General features: G+C 38.8%; 1 protein-coding gene across 30 annotated transcripts in view; it reads right to left on the bottom strand.

Annotated features, from left to right (window-relative positions):
• RBFOX2 (RNA binding fox-1 homolog 2) overlaps nucleotides 1–20,491 on the bottom strand; it is a 284,620-nt gene that overhangs the window by 184,895 nt on the left and 79,234 nt on the right. For 28 of the 30 annotated variants that reach the window (XM_074390856.1, XM_074390857.1, XM_074390858.1 and 25 more), the window contains exon 2: nucleotides 10,619–10,669. In XM_074390856.1, coding sequence (XP_074246957.1) covers nucleotides 10,619–10,669 — 51 coding nt within the window. The other 2 variants (XM_074390868.1, XM_074390867.1) reach the window with 2 other exon arrangements.

Below are 20,491 nucleotides of genomic sequence, written 5' to 3'. Positions count from 1 at the left end.
GAAAAAGTACCTACCTAATTATTAGGGAAATGCAAATTAAACCACAATGGGCTATTACCATACACTCACTGTAACAAAAAAAGTTAGATAAAACCAAGCCACTTGGGAAAATAGTCTGCAGTTTCTTTAAATGTTATGCATGAGGCTGGGCATGGTGTCTCAAGCCTGTAATACCAGCTACATAGGGAGGCTGAGACAGGAGGATCACTTGAGGCAGGAGTTCAAAGCTAAATTGAACTACAATCGCACCACCACACTCCAGCATTGGCGACCTCATTTCTCTTATTATTATTTTATTTTAGTATTTCTAGTAGAAATGGGATTTCAATGGATTAACTAGGCTGGTTTCTAACTCCTGGTCTCAAGTAGTCCACTTGCCTTGGCCTCCCAAAGTGCTGGGAGTACAGGCATGAGCCACCACACCCGGCTTCATTTCTCTTAAAAAGAAGAAATTATGCATGAGATTACCATTGCCTCAGTAATTTCACTCCTAGAAATCTACCCAAGAGAAATTAAAAGATGTCAACACACATAATTGTTCATATCAGCACTATTCATAACAGCCAACTGGAAACAATACAAATATCTATCAACTGGTAAACAAATAAACAAAAGGTAATACATCCCTACAATAAAATATTATTTAGCAAAAAAAAGATACAGTGACACATACTACAACCTAGATGAACCTTGAAAACATTATGCTAATTACAACAAATCACATGCCAAAGACTACATGTATCATATAATTCTATTTATATAAAAAGTCCAAAAGAAACTTTTTTTTTTTTTTTTTTGAGACCAGGTCTTACTGTGTTGCCCAGGCTGGTCCTGAACTCCTGGGCTCAAGTGATCCTCCTGCCTCGGCCTCCCAAAGTGCTGGGATACAGGCGTGAGCTACCACACCCAGCCCAAAAGGGACAATTTTTTAAGTCAGAAAGCAGAGCAGTGGTTGCTGGGGAAGAGAGAGAGGATTGGAGAGGGAGCAAGGAATGACTACAAAAGAATTTGAAAGAATTTAGAGGAATGATAGAAATGTACTAAAACTGGACTGTGGCACAACTCTATATATTTACCAAACATCACTGAATAAATCTTTTATATTGGATAAATTTTAGGTATAAAAATGACATCTTAATAGAACTTTTTTTTTTTGGGAGACAGAGTCTTGCTCTGTCACCCAGGCTTGCAGTGGTGTGATCTTGGCTCACTGCAACCTCTGTCTCCTGGGTTTAAGCAATTTTCATGCCTCAGCTCCTGAATAGCTGGGATTACAGGCACCTGCCACCATTCCCTGCTAATTTTTTTTTTTTTTTAGTAGAGATGGAGTTTCCCCATGTTGGCCAGGCTGGTTCTGAGCTCCTGACCTCAAGTGATACCCCTGCCTCAGCCTCCCAAAACCCTGGGATTACAGGCATGAGACACTGTGTCCAGCCATACAGCTTTTTAAAAAGCAATTGCCAAATACATATTTATATTTATTTTTTCTATATATTTAGTAACTCCAGGGGAAACAAATACATAAGAGAAAGTAATAATATTTTGTTTGGATATAAAATATTTAAATAGTCATAATAAAATTATTATGTATTCATAAATCAGTAAATACTGATTTGACTAAAAAAAATGGCTTTATTAGAAGGAAAGAGGAGGTCTATAAAACTGCTAATTTCTGGCCAGGCGCAGTGGCTCATGCCTGTAATCCCAGCATTTTGGGAGGTTAAAGCAGGCAGATTCCTTAAGGTCAGGAGTTCCAGATCAGCCTGGCCAACATGGAGAAACCCCGTCTCTACTAAAAACACAAAAATTAGTTGGGTTTGGTGGTGTGTGTCTGTAATCCCAGCTATTCAGGAGGCTGAGGCAGGAGAATCACTTGAACCCAGGAGGCAGAGGTTGCAGTGAGCCAAGACTGCACCACTGCATTCCAGCCTGGGCAACAGAGCGAGACTCTGTCTCAAAAAATAAAAATAAAATAAAATAATACTCCGGGCACGGTGGCTCAAGCCTGTAATCCCAGCACTTTGGAAGGCCGAGACAGGTGGATCACAAGGTCAAGAGATCGAGACCATCCTGGTCAACACGGTGAAACCCCGTCTCTACTAAAAATATAAAAAATTATCTGGGCATGGTGGCGCGTGCCTGTAATCCCAGCTACTCAGGAGGCTGAGGCAGGAAAATTGCCTGAACCCAGGAGGCGGAGGTTGCGATGAGCCAAGATCGCGCCATTGCACTCCAGTCTGGGTAACAAGAGTGAAACTCTGTCTCCAAAAAAAAAAAAAAAAAAAAAAAAATACCACTAATTTATCATCTTCAACAGTAGGAAGCCAAAGAATAGTGCCAAAAATCGGACAAATCAAGCAACAGCAGAATAAGCATATTATTTAGCACGGCAGTGAGCAGCAGAAGAAATAAAATGGTCCTTCCCAGGAGTGAAAAGATTTTGAACAGTTTGCAAAATGAAATGATCTAAAAATGTAATAGTAAAGCTGATTACATGGGTCAAGAAAAGTACTAAAAGAATGCTAGACACTATAGAGCATATACCAGACCTTCATCCACTAGAGGGTGTTAAGGACAACAAACACCACAGAAGGACCTAAACTACTGATAGGTGACTTGAGGTCAGATGTTGGAGAGGAGCAATCGTTTGAAAAAGCTTTGCACAAAGGCTAAAAGTGGGGTTCTAGACCACCTAATAGTAAGAAAAGAAGCAATTTCCCACCTCCTGTAATTTAAGAGCAAAGCAAAAGTATGTTTGGTTAAGGAAAAAAAGAGGATCAGAAAGAAAATTCTTATAGATTGTAGATACAGAAGCAGTAACATTTAACTTCTGAACCAGTCATTTTAATCCAGTCTCCAGTTGGGGGGCCTTAGAGCTTGGGTGGAGAGATGGAAAGTAGGGGAGTGACTGCTAAAAGGTATGGGGTTTCTTGTGTCCAGGCACAGAGGCTTACACCAGTATTCCCACCACTTTGGGAGGTTGATGCGTGTGGATCGCCTGAACTCAGGAGGTCAAGACCAACCTGGGCAACATGGTGAAAGCCCACCTCTACCAAAAATACAAAAATTAGCTGGACATGGAGGCGCACACCTGTGGTCCCAGCTACTCAGGAGGCTGAGGTGTGAGGATCGCTTGAGCCTGGGAGACGAGGGTTGCAATGAGCAGAGATTGTGCCACTGCACTCCATCCTAGGTGACAAAGTGAGATCCCATCTCAAAAAATAAAGGAATGGGGTTTCTTTAAGGTTGCATTTTTAAGGACAGTAAGTATTAGAATAATGTTTTTCTAGCAGGTTGTAATCCAATAATGGGTCCAGGAAAAATCCAGCAGAGATCAATTTTGGTCAATCATTGGTCACAATCAATAATTTTTTGAATGGGACAGAATATACCCTAGTACTTAGAACATGGTAAAGATAAGCAGCATTTGGCAAGACTAATTCTAAGTTATAGTCAACATACACGTATGTTTGTGTACTGGGTCATGACATAAAAGCTACTGCTTCCTTGGGATTACAGTCTTTTTTTTAAGCTCAAAAGCACTAAGCAAGAATCTGAACACCCTTACCATATCCTCCATTCCACCACTATCCCCGAAGGAAGAAAAGTAGTCATCATTTCTTCAGCCAAGCCAAATGAGTACTATGGAAGATGTATTTGCTGTTGTCCACAGTTCCCAATAAAAACAACTAAAAGCCTTGAAAGTTCATTGTAAAAATTTGACTAAAATAAAGTTCATTTTTCTACCCATGAAAAAAAAAACTGGTTAGAAAAAAGAAAAAAATTCTTGAGGAAGGAAAATACTTTTTAAGAAAAAAAACTCTTAGGTCATTTAAAATTTATCCTCTATATTAAAAGTAAGGCTGCCACTCTGAATGTAAATCTATTATTGTCTATGTTATATTTGCCAACTTATGCATCTCCTTTGATGTTCCCACTTATTTCTGCTAATCAAAGGAACATATCCATATTGTGTCTTTCAACAGAATTTTAGAAAACTGAAGAAACAATTATAATTTTGAGAAGTCACTGACAAGCATTTTTTAAGAATGGGCCTGGTGTGGTGTCTCACATCTGTAATTCTGGCACTTTGAGAGGCCGAGGTGAATGGAGCGCCTAAGGTCAGGAGTTTGAGACCAGCCTGGCCAACATGGTGAAACCCCACCTCTACTAAAAATAGAAAAATTAGCCAGGCTTGGTGGCACGTGTCTGTAATCCCAGCTACTCAGGAGGCTGAGGCAGAAGAATCACTTGAACCCAGGAGTGAGCCAAGATCGTGCCACTGCACTCCAGCCTGGGCGACTGTCTCAAAAAAAAAAAAATCAAAGAATGACAACATGACATTTTTCTTTTTATTTAAAATACAAACAGATAAATTTTAGATCATAAGCTATTTTAACAAACAAGACAGAGAGAAAACTTGACAAATAGGTTATTCAAGGGACTTTCAGGTCATATGAAGACTTCATGCTGCTACATACGCCAAAGATTTCAGAATATCTTATCTTGTCACACCAGCAAAAGAACATTCATATTCATAGAGGCACTGACAGAAAAATACAAAAGGGAAATACAAGACACGGAAGCTGAAAATTGGGATTCAAGACCAATTCTTCACTTACCACCTATGTAAGTAAGACTGGGAGATTGATTTGACAGTCTCTGTGCTTTGGTGTTGTTATCTATAAAACAGGGATAATAAAGCCCAATCTACCTGACTGAACTATTGTAAAGATAGAAACTGATATACACAGGAGTGTTTTGTAAACTATAAACTACTTAACAGATATCAGTTGGGATCTTGTGTACCAAAACTATATACATTTTTATTCATCAATTAATAAACAAATAGAACACTATAGCTTAATTTTTAATGATGAAATAATGAAAGCTTTCCTCATGCTAAGAAACAAGGCAAAAACATTCTCTCTCACCACTCCTAACCCACATAATACTTGCAATTCTAGCCAGTGCAATAAGACAGGGAAAATAATAAAAAGGTGTACTTACTCATAAGGAAGAAATAAAACAGTTTATAACCATAGGTGTAAACATTACGGTTTTTTTTGTTTTTTTTTTGTTGTTGTTGAGATAGAGTGTCACTCTGTTGCCCAAGCTGGAGTGCAGTGGCATGACCTTGGCTCACTGCAGCCTCCACCTCCTGGGTTCCAGCAATTCTCCTGCCTCAGCCTCCTGAGTAGAGTAGTTGGGATTACAGGAGCACGCCACCATACACAGATAATTTTTTTCTTTTTTGAGCTGGAGTCTCGCTCTGTCTCCTAGGCTTGAGTACAGTGGTGCGATCTCAGCTCACTGCAATCTCCAGCTCCGACATTCAAGTGATTCTCCTGCCTCAGCCTCCGGAGTAGCTGGGACTACAGGCACACACCACCACACTCGGCTAATTTTTTGTATTTTTAGCAGAGACAAGGTTTCACCATGTTGCCCAGGCTGGTGTCGAACTCCTGAGCTCATGCAATTTGACCACCTCAGCCTCCCAAAATACTGGGATTATGAGCATGAGCCACCATGCCCAGCTGATATAGGTTTTTACAATTTACTAATATTCCCAGTCCTGTAGGTGACCCGAACCTGAAGCCAAGCAGGATTCTGTACTCTCTTTAATCTCAAATGTTAAGGGTAATGCTTCACTCCCATACAATTCAAGCTTTCAACAATGAAATGTGCCACAATTTAGGGTTCTAAGAAAAAAGGACTATGCTGAGATACTACTATCAGTACTATTTTCAACACTTAAGTTTTCCAAGTATCCCCACTGCTGAACATCCCTTACTTGGTTAGACCACCCCAATGAAGCAAAACAAATTATCTCTAGTTTGTGTGTGTCTGCTCTAATCCTCCTCCCTACCCATTCCCCAAACTGAGTTAACTCTAAAACCAGAAAACAAAATTTAGCCAAGTAGCCACTAAGGAGATACAAAATTGATGCAATAAAAGTAAGTCTTCCCTATGGTTGATTAAAGTATAAGCTCTTTTAATCAATTAAAATTGGTTAAATTAACTAATGCTCTCCAGTTCCTAAGTCTAATAAAGGAAAGCTTTTAGCATTCTTAGACCACCTAACACTAGTAAACAACTCTCTCCTATTCATCCCCAAGCACTTTTAATTTTTATTTTAAAATTTAAAGTATTTCCCCACTTCAACCAATTATTTAGATTAACCCATGGCCTACTAGTTCTGATCACACTGGTTAAGAAAACACTGACTGTATTTCTTTAATTATAGAAGGATGCCCATACATCCCGGTTTACCTGGAACTGTTTGAAACTAATTATCGGCATCACTTTTTATTCTCAAAAGTGCCCAACTTGAATGCTAAAGTTTATATAGTCACCTTATTTATAGCAGACATAAAGTTGTTGCACCAAGAAAGAGTGAGGGGCGGGCCTTAGGACCCCCATCACTTTCCAGGAAACCCCTAAGAGCCATCTCAGATAAACAATCTTAGCAAAAACAGTAATCTTGCTGTACAGAACAAAGCCCTCTTCTAATCAGATTGCTGCTCTTAAGCTCTTCTTATATAAAAACCCTAAAGCTCATGTACACAAGTATTCTCCTACTTTAAAAATACTGCAAATCCATGAAACATTCTAGCCTTAATCAAAGTCTGAGAACACTCCTAAGCACTGAACATAAATCACAAAGAAACAGTCAACTAGGAATCTAAACTACTACATTGTATCATCAATCTAAAATCCTGCCTGGTCTTATTTATTTATTCATTTATTTTTCAGACAGGATCTTGCTCTGTCGCCCAGGCTGGAGTGCAGTGGCACAATCATAGCTCACTGCAGCCTCAATCTCACAGGCTCAAGCAATCCTCCCACTTCAGCCTCCCAAGTAGCTGGGACTACAGGCACACACCACCACATCTGGCTGATTTGTTTTTATTTTTAGTAGAGACAAGGTCTTGCTATGTTGCCCAGGCTGGTCTCCAACTCCTGAGCTCAAACAATCCTCCAGCCTTGGCCTCCCAAAGTATTGCTATTATAGATGTAAGCCACTGCACTTGGCCCTGCGTGGCCTTGGATAAAATTTCTCACTTTTCTGAACTAGTTTTCACTTAGGCAAAACTAGAACAATGTTTGTCTCCTCCACTTCCATAGAGAAACCACATTAGCAGGTATAGCGAAATGCTTAGAATGCTTTATAAAAGCAATGGAGTCATCCCATAAAGCTTCTTAATAGATTAAGAAAGAAGGCTGAGGTTACCTTGCATAAAAATGCAAGAGGTGGCCGGTGGTTTTCCCTGCTCCTTTCCTTCAGACTTCTAATTCAAATGTGCTATTGGGACTGTATAAAACATGATAAAAGAGTCACTTAAAAAGTAAAATGCTGGTACACTTGGTGCTAACAAATTTAGTAGTAACAATCTTTAATCAGGAGTCATGGACTTCTATATCTATGGTTGAGCTTGAACAAGTCTATGAAGCCCCGACATGGTAAATAAAATAATGTGAGTGAGTGAATGGGCACATTCACAGATGACCACATTTTCCTCTGGTCAATCAATAATTCTCCAGTACAGAGAAAAGAACCCTCAGACAGAAGACAAGTTTCAATTCTTATTCATCTACTTACTTCAGTTGTTGCCTTGGATAAGTCACTTACCTCAGTGTTCTTCAATTTCCTTATCTTTCCAAAGGAAATATTTGTCTCATCTACTTCAAAAGGGGTGGTTGGGAGAATAAGATGAGAAATAACTGATGAAAGTGCTCCACAACAATCAAAAGAGTTACCTCTTTTAAAATCACCATTCAACCACTGATAAGAATCTTGTCTGTGGATGGTTCTTACCTATTTAGAAAGGAACAGCTAAAGAATAAGGAAAGCAAACAGGCCGGGTGTGGTGGCACACACCTGTGGTCCCAGCTACTGAGGAGTCTGAGGAGGGAGGATCACTTGAGCCCAGGAGGTCAAGGCTGCAGTGAGCCATGTTCATACCACTGCACTCCAGTCTGGGTGGCAGAGCAAGACTCTGTCTCAAAAAACAAACCAAACAAACAAACCAGTAACAAAAAAGGGAAAGTAAATAAAGTCACAATTAAAATTCACCATAACCCCATTCCCCAGTTCCTTGATTTGCTGAGCTAAAACCATGCTGAGGAGATACAAAGATCACAAGTTCTATTTCCGCCAGCTCAGACTGTTCAGCGACCAGTGTTTCACGCTGATAAATGCCTCCCAAATCTCAAAGCACAAAGTGAGAGTTCACAAGGTTAGGCGCATTAATTAGCAGTACTCATTTGGATTCTGTATTCATCAGGTACAACAAGCAGCTATTCAATATTCGCCTATTTGCACTGCTAAGATCTCTAATTCAAAGATCCAACCACAGTACAAAATAAAGCCCAAGAAAATAAACTAAAATAAGCCTGTCACCATTAGAATGTGCCTCAAAGTAAATTAGCAGCTTTAAACCATGGCAAAGGGTCTGCAACAGGCCTGCAGCAGAGATAGCATTAGTAATCAATGTGCAAGTTACAGAAGTGGGCCCCTGCTGCAAAAGAAAGAAAAAAAATTAAGTAGGTACAATTAAAGAGACTACTTTTTAAGGCTTTAATAAATTCCTATTAACTCCTTTTGCTTAGCTCCTTATTGATCTGTAATCCACACAGGAAGAACACAGCATTATACAGTACCCTTTCAGTCTTTTAAACTCCGTAAGTCTATTTCCATACTTTACATCAATTAGCTTACCTTACTAGATCCAGAATAAGCAACATTTTATAAAAAAATAAAATAACTGCATTAGTTTGCAAGCCTAGATTAAGAGACTAACCATGACACCTTTATTACATGTTCTAGGTGAAAAGTACAGGATAAAACAGAAACTGCCACTGCTTTTAAAGCAGCCCATAGGATTGCAGTTCTCAACCTCATACATAGCAGAATCACCTTTGGGGCTTATAAATATTTGAATGGGTAAGCCCAATCTTACACCCACCCAATCAGAATCTCTGTGGGGGGTCACCAGGTATGAGAATTTTTTTCTGCTACATGACTAAGATATAAAAGTTCTATCAAAAGGAATAAGCTTCCCAGCTTATAGAAGCTCTAGGACAGACACAAACCGGAAAGAAAAATAAATAAATCATTGTATTCTCTTTAGATTTGGAGTAAATGGCCCTATCTATTACCAAAAGCTTCCATCTTCAATTTTAACAGTGATGAACTCAATGGGAGATGAATACAGAGATAACAACACTTCTTTCCATGCCCTATCTGGAGCCAGTCTGACATCAACTCAGCACCAAAAGTGTAAGAATTGGACGCATACTTTCAAATCTGAAAGGCCTCCAAACAAGTGACTATTGATTATATAGATTATCAGCCATCCTATTTTTTTTTTCTGAGACCAAGTCTCGCTCTGTCACTCAGGCTGGAGTGCAGTGGCGTGGTCTCAACTCACTGCAACCTCCACCTCCCGGGTTCAAAAGCAATTCTCCTGCCTCAGCCTCCTGAGTCGCTGAGATTACAGGTGTGTGCCACCACAGCTGGCCAATTTTTGTACTTTTAGTAGAGACGGGGTTTCACTATGTTGGCCAGGCTGGTCTCAAACTCCTGACCTCGTGATCCCCCCACCTTGGCCTCCCAAAGTGCTGGGATTACAGGCATGAGCCATCGCACCCAGCCGACCATCCTGTTTTTTAAGATCAGCTTCAGGAGCTCTGATGAGATTCAATGAACTTCTGGAAAGGACACTATGAACTCTTTCATTTAGCACTATAACTCATATCCCTTGGGCAAGTATAACAATGGTAACTTTTTTTTAACAACCCTGTAAGGAATAATGGCATTCAAAGATATTTCTAGGAGCTACCCTTTCAAATCTCCTGAAGAATGTCAATATCCCCAAACAGCAAGAAGACAAATTTCTTTCAGAGGCAAGGTGATTTAAGCTACACCATTTCTCGAAGAGGAAGTGTTACCCATTCTTCAAACCTAACTATTCTTCAAGGTCATGTGCTCAAGTCTTCAAACACCAAAAAGATAGGGAAGGCATTTATACACTTGCCTAAACCGTACTGAGGGTGTGGTTCTTCATAGGAAGCAGTTCTGCTCTGACTCATAATAGGGCCTGAGCTTTTCCAGTCATCCTCCCATCTAACAAAGAAAGGCAGCAGAAACTTCACTTTCTCAAGCAAGCCTCCTTCCCTGATTAAAACCATAAGGCTGAATTCCCCCAGGGAGGAGAATGGAATTTTCTTGCTACAGATCATTACAAGGACTCAAAAAATCTGTGCAGGCACTGGGGCTAACTGGCAGGTAATAAAGAGACAACTCCAGCATTCAGAATTATGAAGCATCAAGAAAACCAGGTCAAAAAACTATTATGTAGCCTAGAAAGAAAATACAAAAGCAATCATTACTGTGCTTGACTGATTATTTTCTCTTATAATATCCACAATTTTAATAACATAATACTTACAGAATTTAAAACCGCTTAATTTACATATGTAAATTCATTGCTGAAACCAGCCACATTCCCTCTCAAAATAAGTAATTTCAGGAAATGCCCTCTATCATAGCAGCCCTTTGATGGAACACACCACACACATACATCCTCTTGAGTTACAAACAGCAGATACCAACCTGGCTGTCCCGCGCTGGGAATCCATGATAACCTGGAGTCAGAGGCTCGTTCTATGAGAAAGACAAGAAAAATACCAAACTATGAGAGGAAAGAAATATTAAGAATAATCAAAGTCATCCAAACTGATCAATTACAAATTCCTGCCTTGGTTCCTAAAATGTTCCTTTAGCTGCGGAATACAGCTAAAGTGTATATATCTCCTTGTTAAGCCTCTACCATGGCAAAAACAAAAACAGTATTTGCTTAGGAGCACTACTCATAAAAATTATTTTCCTCCTTATGCAGCTAAATGTGTTTCCTTCCCAGTATATCTGAGGCAGGGTGCTACTGAGACTGGGGTCAGAGTAATTCCTAACTTCATCATACAATGCAGGACCTCAGCATCCCTAGTCCCAACTCGTGGTAAGCCACAGCACCCCTAAATACTAGGCTAACCATTTGGTTTATTTCCAAATGTCCCCTGGATAGAAAGGGGACAAGTACCAACCCTGCTGAGAACTGCCTCTTGACCCAGAAAAGTCTTGTCATCTCTATCAACCTGTTTCCCCTCAGTTTTCACTTTTTATTTATTTTATCCCCTCAGTTCTTTGAAATCTGGATGAAATTCAACCTCTTTTCAAGACTTTCTCTACTGCTCTATATCATCCTATGGATTCAAGTGACTCCTTGTAATATTTAATATTTATTTAGTTTATTTATGCAGTTTACTTTTTATGTTATTTATTATTCCAATTAATCTTTTTTTAAAGGTATATCATGTGGAGTATCTGTCTCATCTTCACTGTAAACCACTAAATCAAGATCCTTGAAGGCAAAGATGATAGCTAATAAAAGCTATACAAACCCTAATTTAGTATAAGGTCATATAACATGAGCACTCATTTCCAGCTGACTCGACCCATTCAATCATTCAGTTAATATACACTAGTATTAAAAATTTCCAAGCACTGTTAGTTGACTGATGGAGTAAAAAAGTTGAATAACAATAAGCCCCTTGCTTTCAAGGGAACCTTTAAATGAGGGAAGATACATGTGTACACAAAGGAGTAAATGAGAACATACAGTGCTTTTGTAATTGTCAAAGCACTCAACATTGCTACTTATTCATCCTCTTCTTCCATTCATTTGTACTTCTATTCCTATTAGCAGAACAGCCTAAAAGAAATTTTCATTGATAGGACTTTTGAACATGACAATAGAGTAAACTTTTCACTAATTGGTAGGCTGACTATATTCAGATATTTGACAGTCAAAAGCATGAAAGTCAGAAGACAACTTAAGCTCACTGCAGAGACCCTGTGTCTTGTTCACCATGGTTTCCCTGAGATCTAGCACAGTATTTAACACATGCAGACACCCAAAATAGTGTTTAAATAAATAAATGAAGATAAATAACCAGAAAATGTGTAGGAATTCAGTCACTGATGCAATCACAGACAATCCAAGTTCTCTTTATCTATTCCTATATTCTTGTTTTGGACATTTTAATATTCACGGTCTCCTCAAAGAAAGACACTGAGGATAACTGCCTTTAAAAAAATTACGGGTACCAAAACAATCTGGCAAAAGAAGAAAAAAGTTGAAGAATTCACACTTCCTAATGCCAAAGTTTACTACAAAGCAACAATAATCAAGAGAGTGTTAATACTGACATAAGGATAGAGACATAAACCAACAGAATACAACTGAGAGGCCAGAAACACACTCTTACAGTTATGGCTAGCTGATTTTTGAAAAGAATGCCAAGAAAGTCAATGGATCCACATGTAAAAGAATGAAGTTGGAACCCTACCCCACACTATAAACAAAATTAACTCAAAATAGAGCATGTCTAAAACCATAAAACTCTTTAAAAAGATAGGAGTAAATCTTCATGCCCTTTGATTAGACAACAGTTTCTTCAATATGACACCAAAAGCACAACTGACAAAGGAAAACAAATAAATTAGACGTCATCAAAATTTAAAACTTTTGGCTGAGTGCAGTGGTTCATGCCTGTAATCTCAGCACTTTGGGAGGTCAAGGCAGGAGAATTGCTTGAGGCCAGGAGTTTAAGACCACCCTGGGTACTACAGTGAAATCCCATCTCTACAAAAAATTTTCAAAAAATAGCTCGGTATGGTGGCACACACCTGCTGTCCTAGCTATTCAGGAGAGGCTGAGACAGGAAGATTGCCTGAGCCTGGGAGTTTGAGGCCTCAGTAAACGATGATCACACCACTGCACCCTAGCCTGGAACAATAAAGTGAGACCACATCTCTAAAAAAAAAAAAAAAAAAAATTAAAAAAAAAAAAAAGATTAGGTGCAGTGACTTACACCTATAATCCCAGCACTTTAGAAAGACAAGGTAAGAGGATCTCTTCAGCTCAGTTCGAGACCAGCCTGGACAATTTGGTGAGATCCCACTTCTATGGGGAAAAAAAGCATTGAAATTATGTTTTGTGCTTCAAAGGATACCATCAAGTCAATAAAAAGATAACCCACAGAATGGGAGAAAATATTTGCAAGTCATATGTTTGATAAGAAATGTGTATCCCAAATACATAAAACAAAAGGACAAATAACTTAAAAACTGGCAAAAGATCTAAACAGACAGTTCTCCAAAAGAGATATGCAAATGGTCAATAAGTACATGTAGAAATGCTCAATATCATAAGTCATTATGCAAATCAAAATCCCATGGAGATAAAACTCATACTCATCAGAATGGTTATAATCAAAAAGTCAGACAACAATAAGCACTGCCAAGGATGTGGAGAAATCAGAATTCTTCTACACTGAGGGTGGGAATGTAAAATAGTACAGATGCCCTGGAAACAGCTGAATAGTCCTTCAAAATATTAAATATAGTTATACGACCCAGCTATTCCACACCTGGGTATATAACTAAGAAAACTGAAAACAAATGTCCACATAAAATCTTGTACATGAATGTTCATAGCAGCCTTATTTCATAATAACCAAACAGCAGAAAAAAAACCAAATGTCCATCAATTGACGCATGGATAAATGAAGTATGGTATGGTACATCCATAGTGGAATATTATTCAGTAATTTTAAAAATAAAGTACAGATACAACACAGATGAATACTGAAAACATCATGCTTGAAAACAGACAAAAGGCCACAAATTACATAATTCTACTCATATGAAATGTCAAGAAAAGGCATATTCTTAGAGACAGAAAATAGATTAGTGGTTGTAGGGACTAGTGGGAAGAAATGAGCAGTGACTGCTAATGGCAACCAGGTTTATTTGGGGGGAGATGAAAATGTTCTGGAATTAGATATTAGTGATGGATGTACACCTCCATTATTATACTAAAAACCACTGAAACACTGAAAGTGCTTCAAAAAGGCGAGATTTATGGTCTGTGATTGTATCTCATTAAATCTGTTACTTAAAAATAATTATAGTTATAGGCAATATTGGCTATTTTTCATACTGATTTTTATAGGGGAAACATGCAGTTTAGATTTTAACAAAAGAAAAAGGACTCCTTCCGAAATGCACAAGTGCCTTTTGTTTATTCTAAATTCTATAAATTTACTCCAACACCATTCCCTACAAATTTTAACAATGATGATGATAAAAGATGATGATAACCACCAGATACTGAGCACCTAATCAGCATAGTTCTAGGATGGAAGGGAAGAGAAAGAGATATATGAGGAAGAGACAATGAGATAATATAGCAGTATACACAAATATATTTCCTATCATTGGGGAAACTAACTCAGAGAAGGTAAGTAACTGACCCAGTAAGTAATAGATATTGAGTGGGAAAGTCAAACTGCCAATCTGTGTCTGCTGAACTACAAAGCCCCTGTTCTTTCCATTTTTCCAGGTTCTCATCTCTACTAATCAATCATTCCGTATTATCCCCTTAAAACAAACATTTTGTAATTGAGAAAGGGATTAATTATATGATTAAGAAAGTAACCAAAAACCCCAAAAGCATATTAATAGAAATTCATCACTCCCAGATGACATCCCATATATGAACAATATTCCATGAAATCATGGAGTTCAACAATGCAAAAAACTTTTTATAAGGAAAAGAGCACATTCGTATAAGCCAGTATTGTCAAAAACTTCGATAGCAAACATGGTCATAATAGGTTACACAGAGATGTGTCAGAGTAAATGGATTTACTCCTCCACCTGCCATAGCAAAGCGTTACTCTTCTTTATTTATTAACTCTCAGATAAGGCTATTTGGAACTCTCCAGACCTCCTTGTTTATATCTGTCTCTTAGAAATGCATTGATTTTGCATGATTTTGAATTTTACAGACATGGATCCTATCGTAGGTATTCCTTAATAATTTGGCATTTTTGCTCAATACTATGTAAGATTCATCTCCACTAGTGCACTTAACTATATTTTATTAACTTTGATTGCCATTTAGTATTCTCTTATAAACTATAAACATGTCAAATAAATTACTTATCCGTCCCATTGTCCTGTTAATGAATAATTAAATTGTTTTCAGTTATGGTTTTTGTGCTCACAAACCATGCTGCCTATGAACGTTCTTTCAGATTTAAAAGAACGTTCACGTTTCACTTATGAGACTGGCAAAAATGAAAACACCATAAATAGGCAAAAAGATGAGTAAATGGGTAGTCTGATACCTAACAGTAGGAATATAAGCATATTGGGACCCTGTTATGAAAAGTAATTTGACACTACTATCAAAATATTGAATACATATACCTTCTTGTAACTTCACATCTCTATCCAGACAAAGAAGCATATGCAAAGATTTTCAAAACAGTGTTGTTTGTGACAGTGAAAAACTAGGAAAAAAAAAAAAAACCTCAGTTTCCATTAATAACAAGGTAACAGTGTTATCAATTATTGGTTGCACAATTTCAACATTCCACATGCAAGGTTTTTAAAATAAGGTAAAATCTTTATGAATGATCTCAGGTCATATTAAATAACAGCAGAACAGAAGGCTCAGGCAGAAATGACTAGCTACACAGAAGGCTCAGGCAGAAGGATCATTCAAACCCCGGAATTTGAGACTAGCCTGGGCAGTACAGCAAGACCCTATCTCTAAAAAAAAAAAAAAAAAGTAAGCCGGGCGCGGTGGCTCACGCTTGTAATCCCAGCACTGTGGGGGGCCGAGGCGGGTGGATCACAAGGTCAAGAGATCGAGACCATCCTGGTCAACATGATGAAACCCCGTCTCTACTAAAAATACAAAAAAATTAGCTGGGCATGGTGGCACGTGCCTGTAATCCCAGCCACTCAGGAGGCTGAGGCAGGAGAATTGCCTGAACCCAGGAGGGGGAGGTTGCGGTGAGCCAAGATCGCGCCATTGCACTCAGCCTGGGTAACAGGAGTGAAACTGTCTCAAAAAAAAAAGTAAGTAAATGCACAGAAAAGATAAAGAAGATACACAACAAACTTCTAATAGTGGTTACCTCTACACAGAAGAATTAGGTTCGTGGAAGGTTGAAAGGGCATGCTTTATTAAATTTTGCATTTTGTAAAATTCACATGACTTAGAATAAAGCTGTTGTCAGTGTTTCTTAATGCTTTATAACGTATAAGACCAACTATATATCTCACTTAGTCCTCACAACGCATAAAACAAGTTTTATAAATGTCATTTTACAGATGACAAAACTGAGTTTCAGACAGTTTAAGTGATTTGCTCATAATCATATAACTAATGACAGTGGCTGAGATACCTTCAGACTCAGGTCTTAATTCTATACCCAATATGCCTACTACTTCATGACAATGACTAGGCTAGTGCAAAATTAAAGCAATGGCAAAAACTGCAACTACTTTTGTGCCAACCTAATAGTAGGAAAGCTTCTCCTGGTCTGATCAGGGATGATTATGATTATCTAATGACATACAAGTCTGCATTTTTAATCAGTATAAAAACAATAACTGGCATTTAAAGCAGAGATAGAATTACAAGGAAAGCTACTGGAACAGAAGAGATGGAAATCAGATGTGTTAAAAGTCCAAAAAGAAAAGGTTTTAATAGCATTATGGCTATAAGCAAGCATTATTGGCCTAGTAAGTTAAAAATGAAACTGACTCTGTCTTGGCACAGAGACTGCACAAAATCAAAAAGAAATACATAAGAAATAAAACACCAACCACAAGATTCTTTATTAAGTTCAGCAATTAAAACTGTTTAGAAGCTTCTGGTTAGTGGACATGTGAAAGTACAACAGAAAAATCCTTAACTATCAAAAAAACCCTACTGCCAATGAACTGTGCATGTACAGTGGATGATGAGAGAAGTCATATACCGCAAGAAAAATAGCATCTGACTTTTATTTTCTTCTTTGACTGCTTAGAAGCTCCTATATGCATCTACATCTGCAAAATCTCTTTAAGCAAAAGAATCCTTCATTTATTCAGTAAGAGTGGACTGAACAACTGATTTGAGAAACACGGTGCTGGTATCCTTGCCCTTGAGGAGTTTGGAGAGTCATAAAAATTACAAGACAATGCGACTGATACCATAAGTAAAGTCTATTAAAATTAACTACTGGACTTCAGAAGATCTTTTTAAAAGTGTGGTGGGGGTGGATAGAGGTGAGTGGTAACTTCAAACGTACTATTAGAACACGACCTCCAGTACTATGTTGAATTGATACATACTACAAAGAGTGATTTTTACAGCCATTTTTCTAAATACTTTCTGGAAATTATCAATATCATTTCTGAATGATTAGTCAACATATTTTCCCAGAATACTGGCAAAATTACAAAAAAAAACTCATGAAATTACCCAGAATACATCACATAGAAGGGAAAAAAGGTACTATTTTTTGCAGCATTTAAAAAATAGTTGAGAGGTATTAAGAGAACTTAACAATACTGTAGCTCAAAAGCTCTGCTTTCCATACAAAATTATACCTGTGATATAATATACTAGCCATAAATCCTAAGCAATGATCAATAAAACACTAACCAAAATGAAGTTGCCTGAGAAGCTTAAGAAAGACATAATGCTGCCAAATTATTTCTCCCTGGCTTCTATCATTGCTGAGAGTCGGCTAGGAGCTGAGTTGGAAACTCACAACAAAGTTAGACCAGGCAAGGAAAAAAAGAAATCTGAGGCTGGGCATGGTGGCTCATGCCTGCAATCCCAATACTTTGGGAGGCTGAGGAGGGAGGATCACTTAAGGTCAGGAGTTTGAGACCAGCCTGGCCAACACGGTGAAACCTGGTCTCTACCAAAAATAACAAAAATTAGCCAGTTGTGGTGGTACACACCTGTGGCCCCAGCTGCTCAGGAGGGTGAAGCACAAGAATCGCTTCAACCTGGGAGGTGGAGGTTGCAGTGAGCTGAGATCATGCCAAAGCACTCCAGCCTGGGTAACAGAGTGAGACCCTGTCTCAAGAAAAACAACAACAACAAAACAAGACCACAAAACCATCCCTTGCCTTTCTTTTGTGTCTAACAAAATCAAACCAGTTTCACAAAATGGAAGGGGAATAATAAAAATGGAACTAAATGAATTCTTACCACTCTGCAATTTAGAGAGACAAAAGCAAGGGAAAGCAAAAAAATGAAGCTCTCTTCTACAAACATAACTTGGGTGATGGGTACAAGCTCAGATTTTCCATTGACTTACTCCCCAGCTGAAAACGAATTTCATATCGCCTTGCATATATTTAATAACAAAAGGAAACAGGCCACACTGATTTAAAAAAAAAAAAAAAAAAAAAAAGCAAATCAAGTTGCTTAGGATGTTTCACTATGTTATTTGCACCAAGCTAACTGTTTTTCAAGTATTAAGCCTATTTTTGAATTGGGACCTAAAAGGAATACCACAGGAACAGAAGATGTAAAATTCCGTAAGTTATTACATGCAAAAACTAATCCCTGCAACAAATCCTTGCAACAAATCAACAAATGTATCACACACACACACACACATACACACACAATTTTTTTTTCTCAGACAGGGTCTCACTCTGTCACTCAGGCTGGGCTAGAGTGCAGTGGCACAAACATGGTTCACTGAAGCCTCAACCTCACAGGCTCAAGCGATCCTCCTACCTCAGCCTCCTGAGTAGCTGGGACTATAGGCATGTGCCACCACACACGGCTAATTTTATTTTTTGTAGGGACAAGGTCTCACTATGTTGCACAGACTGGTCTCAAACTCTTGGCCTCAAGTGATCCTCCTGACTTGGCTTCCCAAAGTGCTGAGATTACGGGAATGAGCCACTGTGCCTGGCCTTAAGAAGAGAAATTGCTAAACCACCACAGGGCATCATTCTGCTTCCAAACCGTAAGAGGTCAAACTACCTAGAGATAAGATGAAGACTTGTAAGAGATATGACTCTGACAATATATAACAACATGGTCCCAACATGAGGTCCAACTGTGTTTATTTGTTTGTTTTTTGAGACAGAGTTTTGCTCTTGTTGCCCAGTCTGGAGTATAATGGCATGATCTTGGCTCACGGCAACCTCTGCCTCCAGGGTTGAAGCAATTCTCCTGCCTCAGCCTCCAGAGTAGCTGTGATTACAGGCATGTGCCACCACACCCAGCTAATTTTTTATTTTTAGTAGAGATAGGGTTTTGCCACCATGTTGGCCAGGCTGGTCAACTGTTAAGCTCAAGTGATCATCCCGCCTCGGCCTCCCAAAGAGCTGAGATTACAGGCACGAGCCACCGCGACCGGCTGAGGCCCAACTGTTAACTAGTAAACTAAGCCTTCAGTACAATAAAACTCATCCACCTCGCCATGAAGACAATCAATGACAGTTCTTTGTTACATTCACTACTCCCTCCACATTTATCCTGTTTTTTTTTTTTTTTTTTGGCAACAGAGTCTCATTCTGTCATCCAGGATGGAGTGCAGCAGTGCAATGTCGGCTAACTGCAAACTCTGTCTCCTGGGCTCAAGTCATTTTCATGTCTCAGCCTCCCAAGTACCTGGGATTACAGGCACTGCCATTAAGTCTGGCTAATTTTTTTGTATTTTTAGTACAGACAGGGTTTCACCACATTGGCAAAGCTGGTCTCGAACTCCTGCCCTCAGGTGATCTGCCCGTCTCAGCCTCCCAAAGTGCTGGGATTACAGGCATGAACCACCATGCACAGCCCTACCCCTACTTTTTAAAAATTAATTCAACCTGATATATGTAGTATGTTTTACGGTAAATCTGACACAGGGATTTACTGGGTTCTCAAAGATCAACTGTGAAACATACTAAAATTTCTTCAATAGTAGTCACAGGTGTCTAAGAAATAACCAATCAATCTTTTTCTTTACAGGTGAGGAAGCTGAGACTTAGAGAAGAACCTTGTGTAGATACAGAAGAAAGAGAACCCAGAATTTAGAACTCCTGACTCTCAAGTCATATAAACTATTCACCTCAGACTCTACTAGTTACATTATATATATACACACACACACACACGTGTGTGTGTGTGTGTGTGTGTGTGTGTGTGTGTCACTCCTTTCAGCATGTTGAACTGAACCTTGGGAGTCGGAGATATGGATTCGAATTCTGGCTGGGTCACTTTCTAACTATGTGACTCCAGTCAAAATCCTTAACATCTCTGAGCCGAAATTTTCTCAACAGCGTAACAGAGAATATCTACCACAAAAAGCTGTGATATTCAATGAGATAACTGGGTGAAGCTTATCTGGCACAATATTTAACATACAGGAGAAGCGCAAAAAGAATTCATTCCCGCCGGGCGCGGTGGCTCAGGCCTGTAATCCCAGCACTTTGGGGGGCCGAGGCGGGTAGATCACGAGGTCGAGAGATCGAGACCATCCTGGTCAACATGGTGAAACCCCATCTCTACTAAAAATACAAAAAATTAGCTGGGCATGGTGGCGCGTGCCTGTAATCTCAGCTACT

The sequence above is a fragment of the Saimiri boliviensis genome, chromosome 21 (assembly GCF_048565385.1).
Source record: "Saimiri boliviensis isolate mSaiBol1 chromosome 21, mSaiBol1.pri, whole genome shotgun sequence".
Lineage (NCBI taxonomy): Eukaryota > Metazoa > Chordata > Mammalia > Primates > Cebidae > Saimiri > Saimiri boliviensis.
The sequence above is the reverse complement of the archived record's forward strand: the minus strand, read 5'-3'. Positions and strand labels throughout refer to the sequence as shown.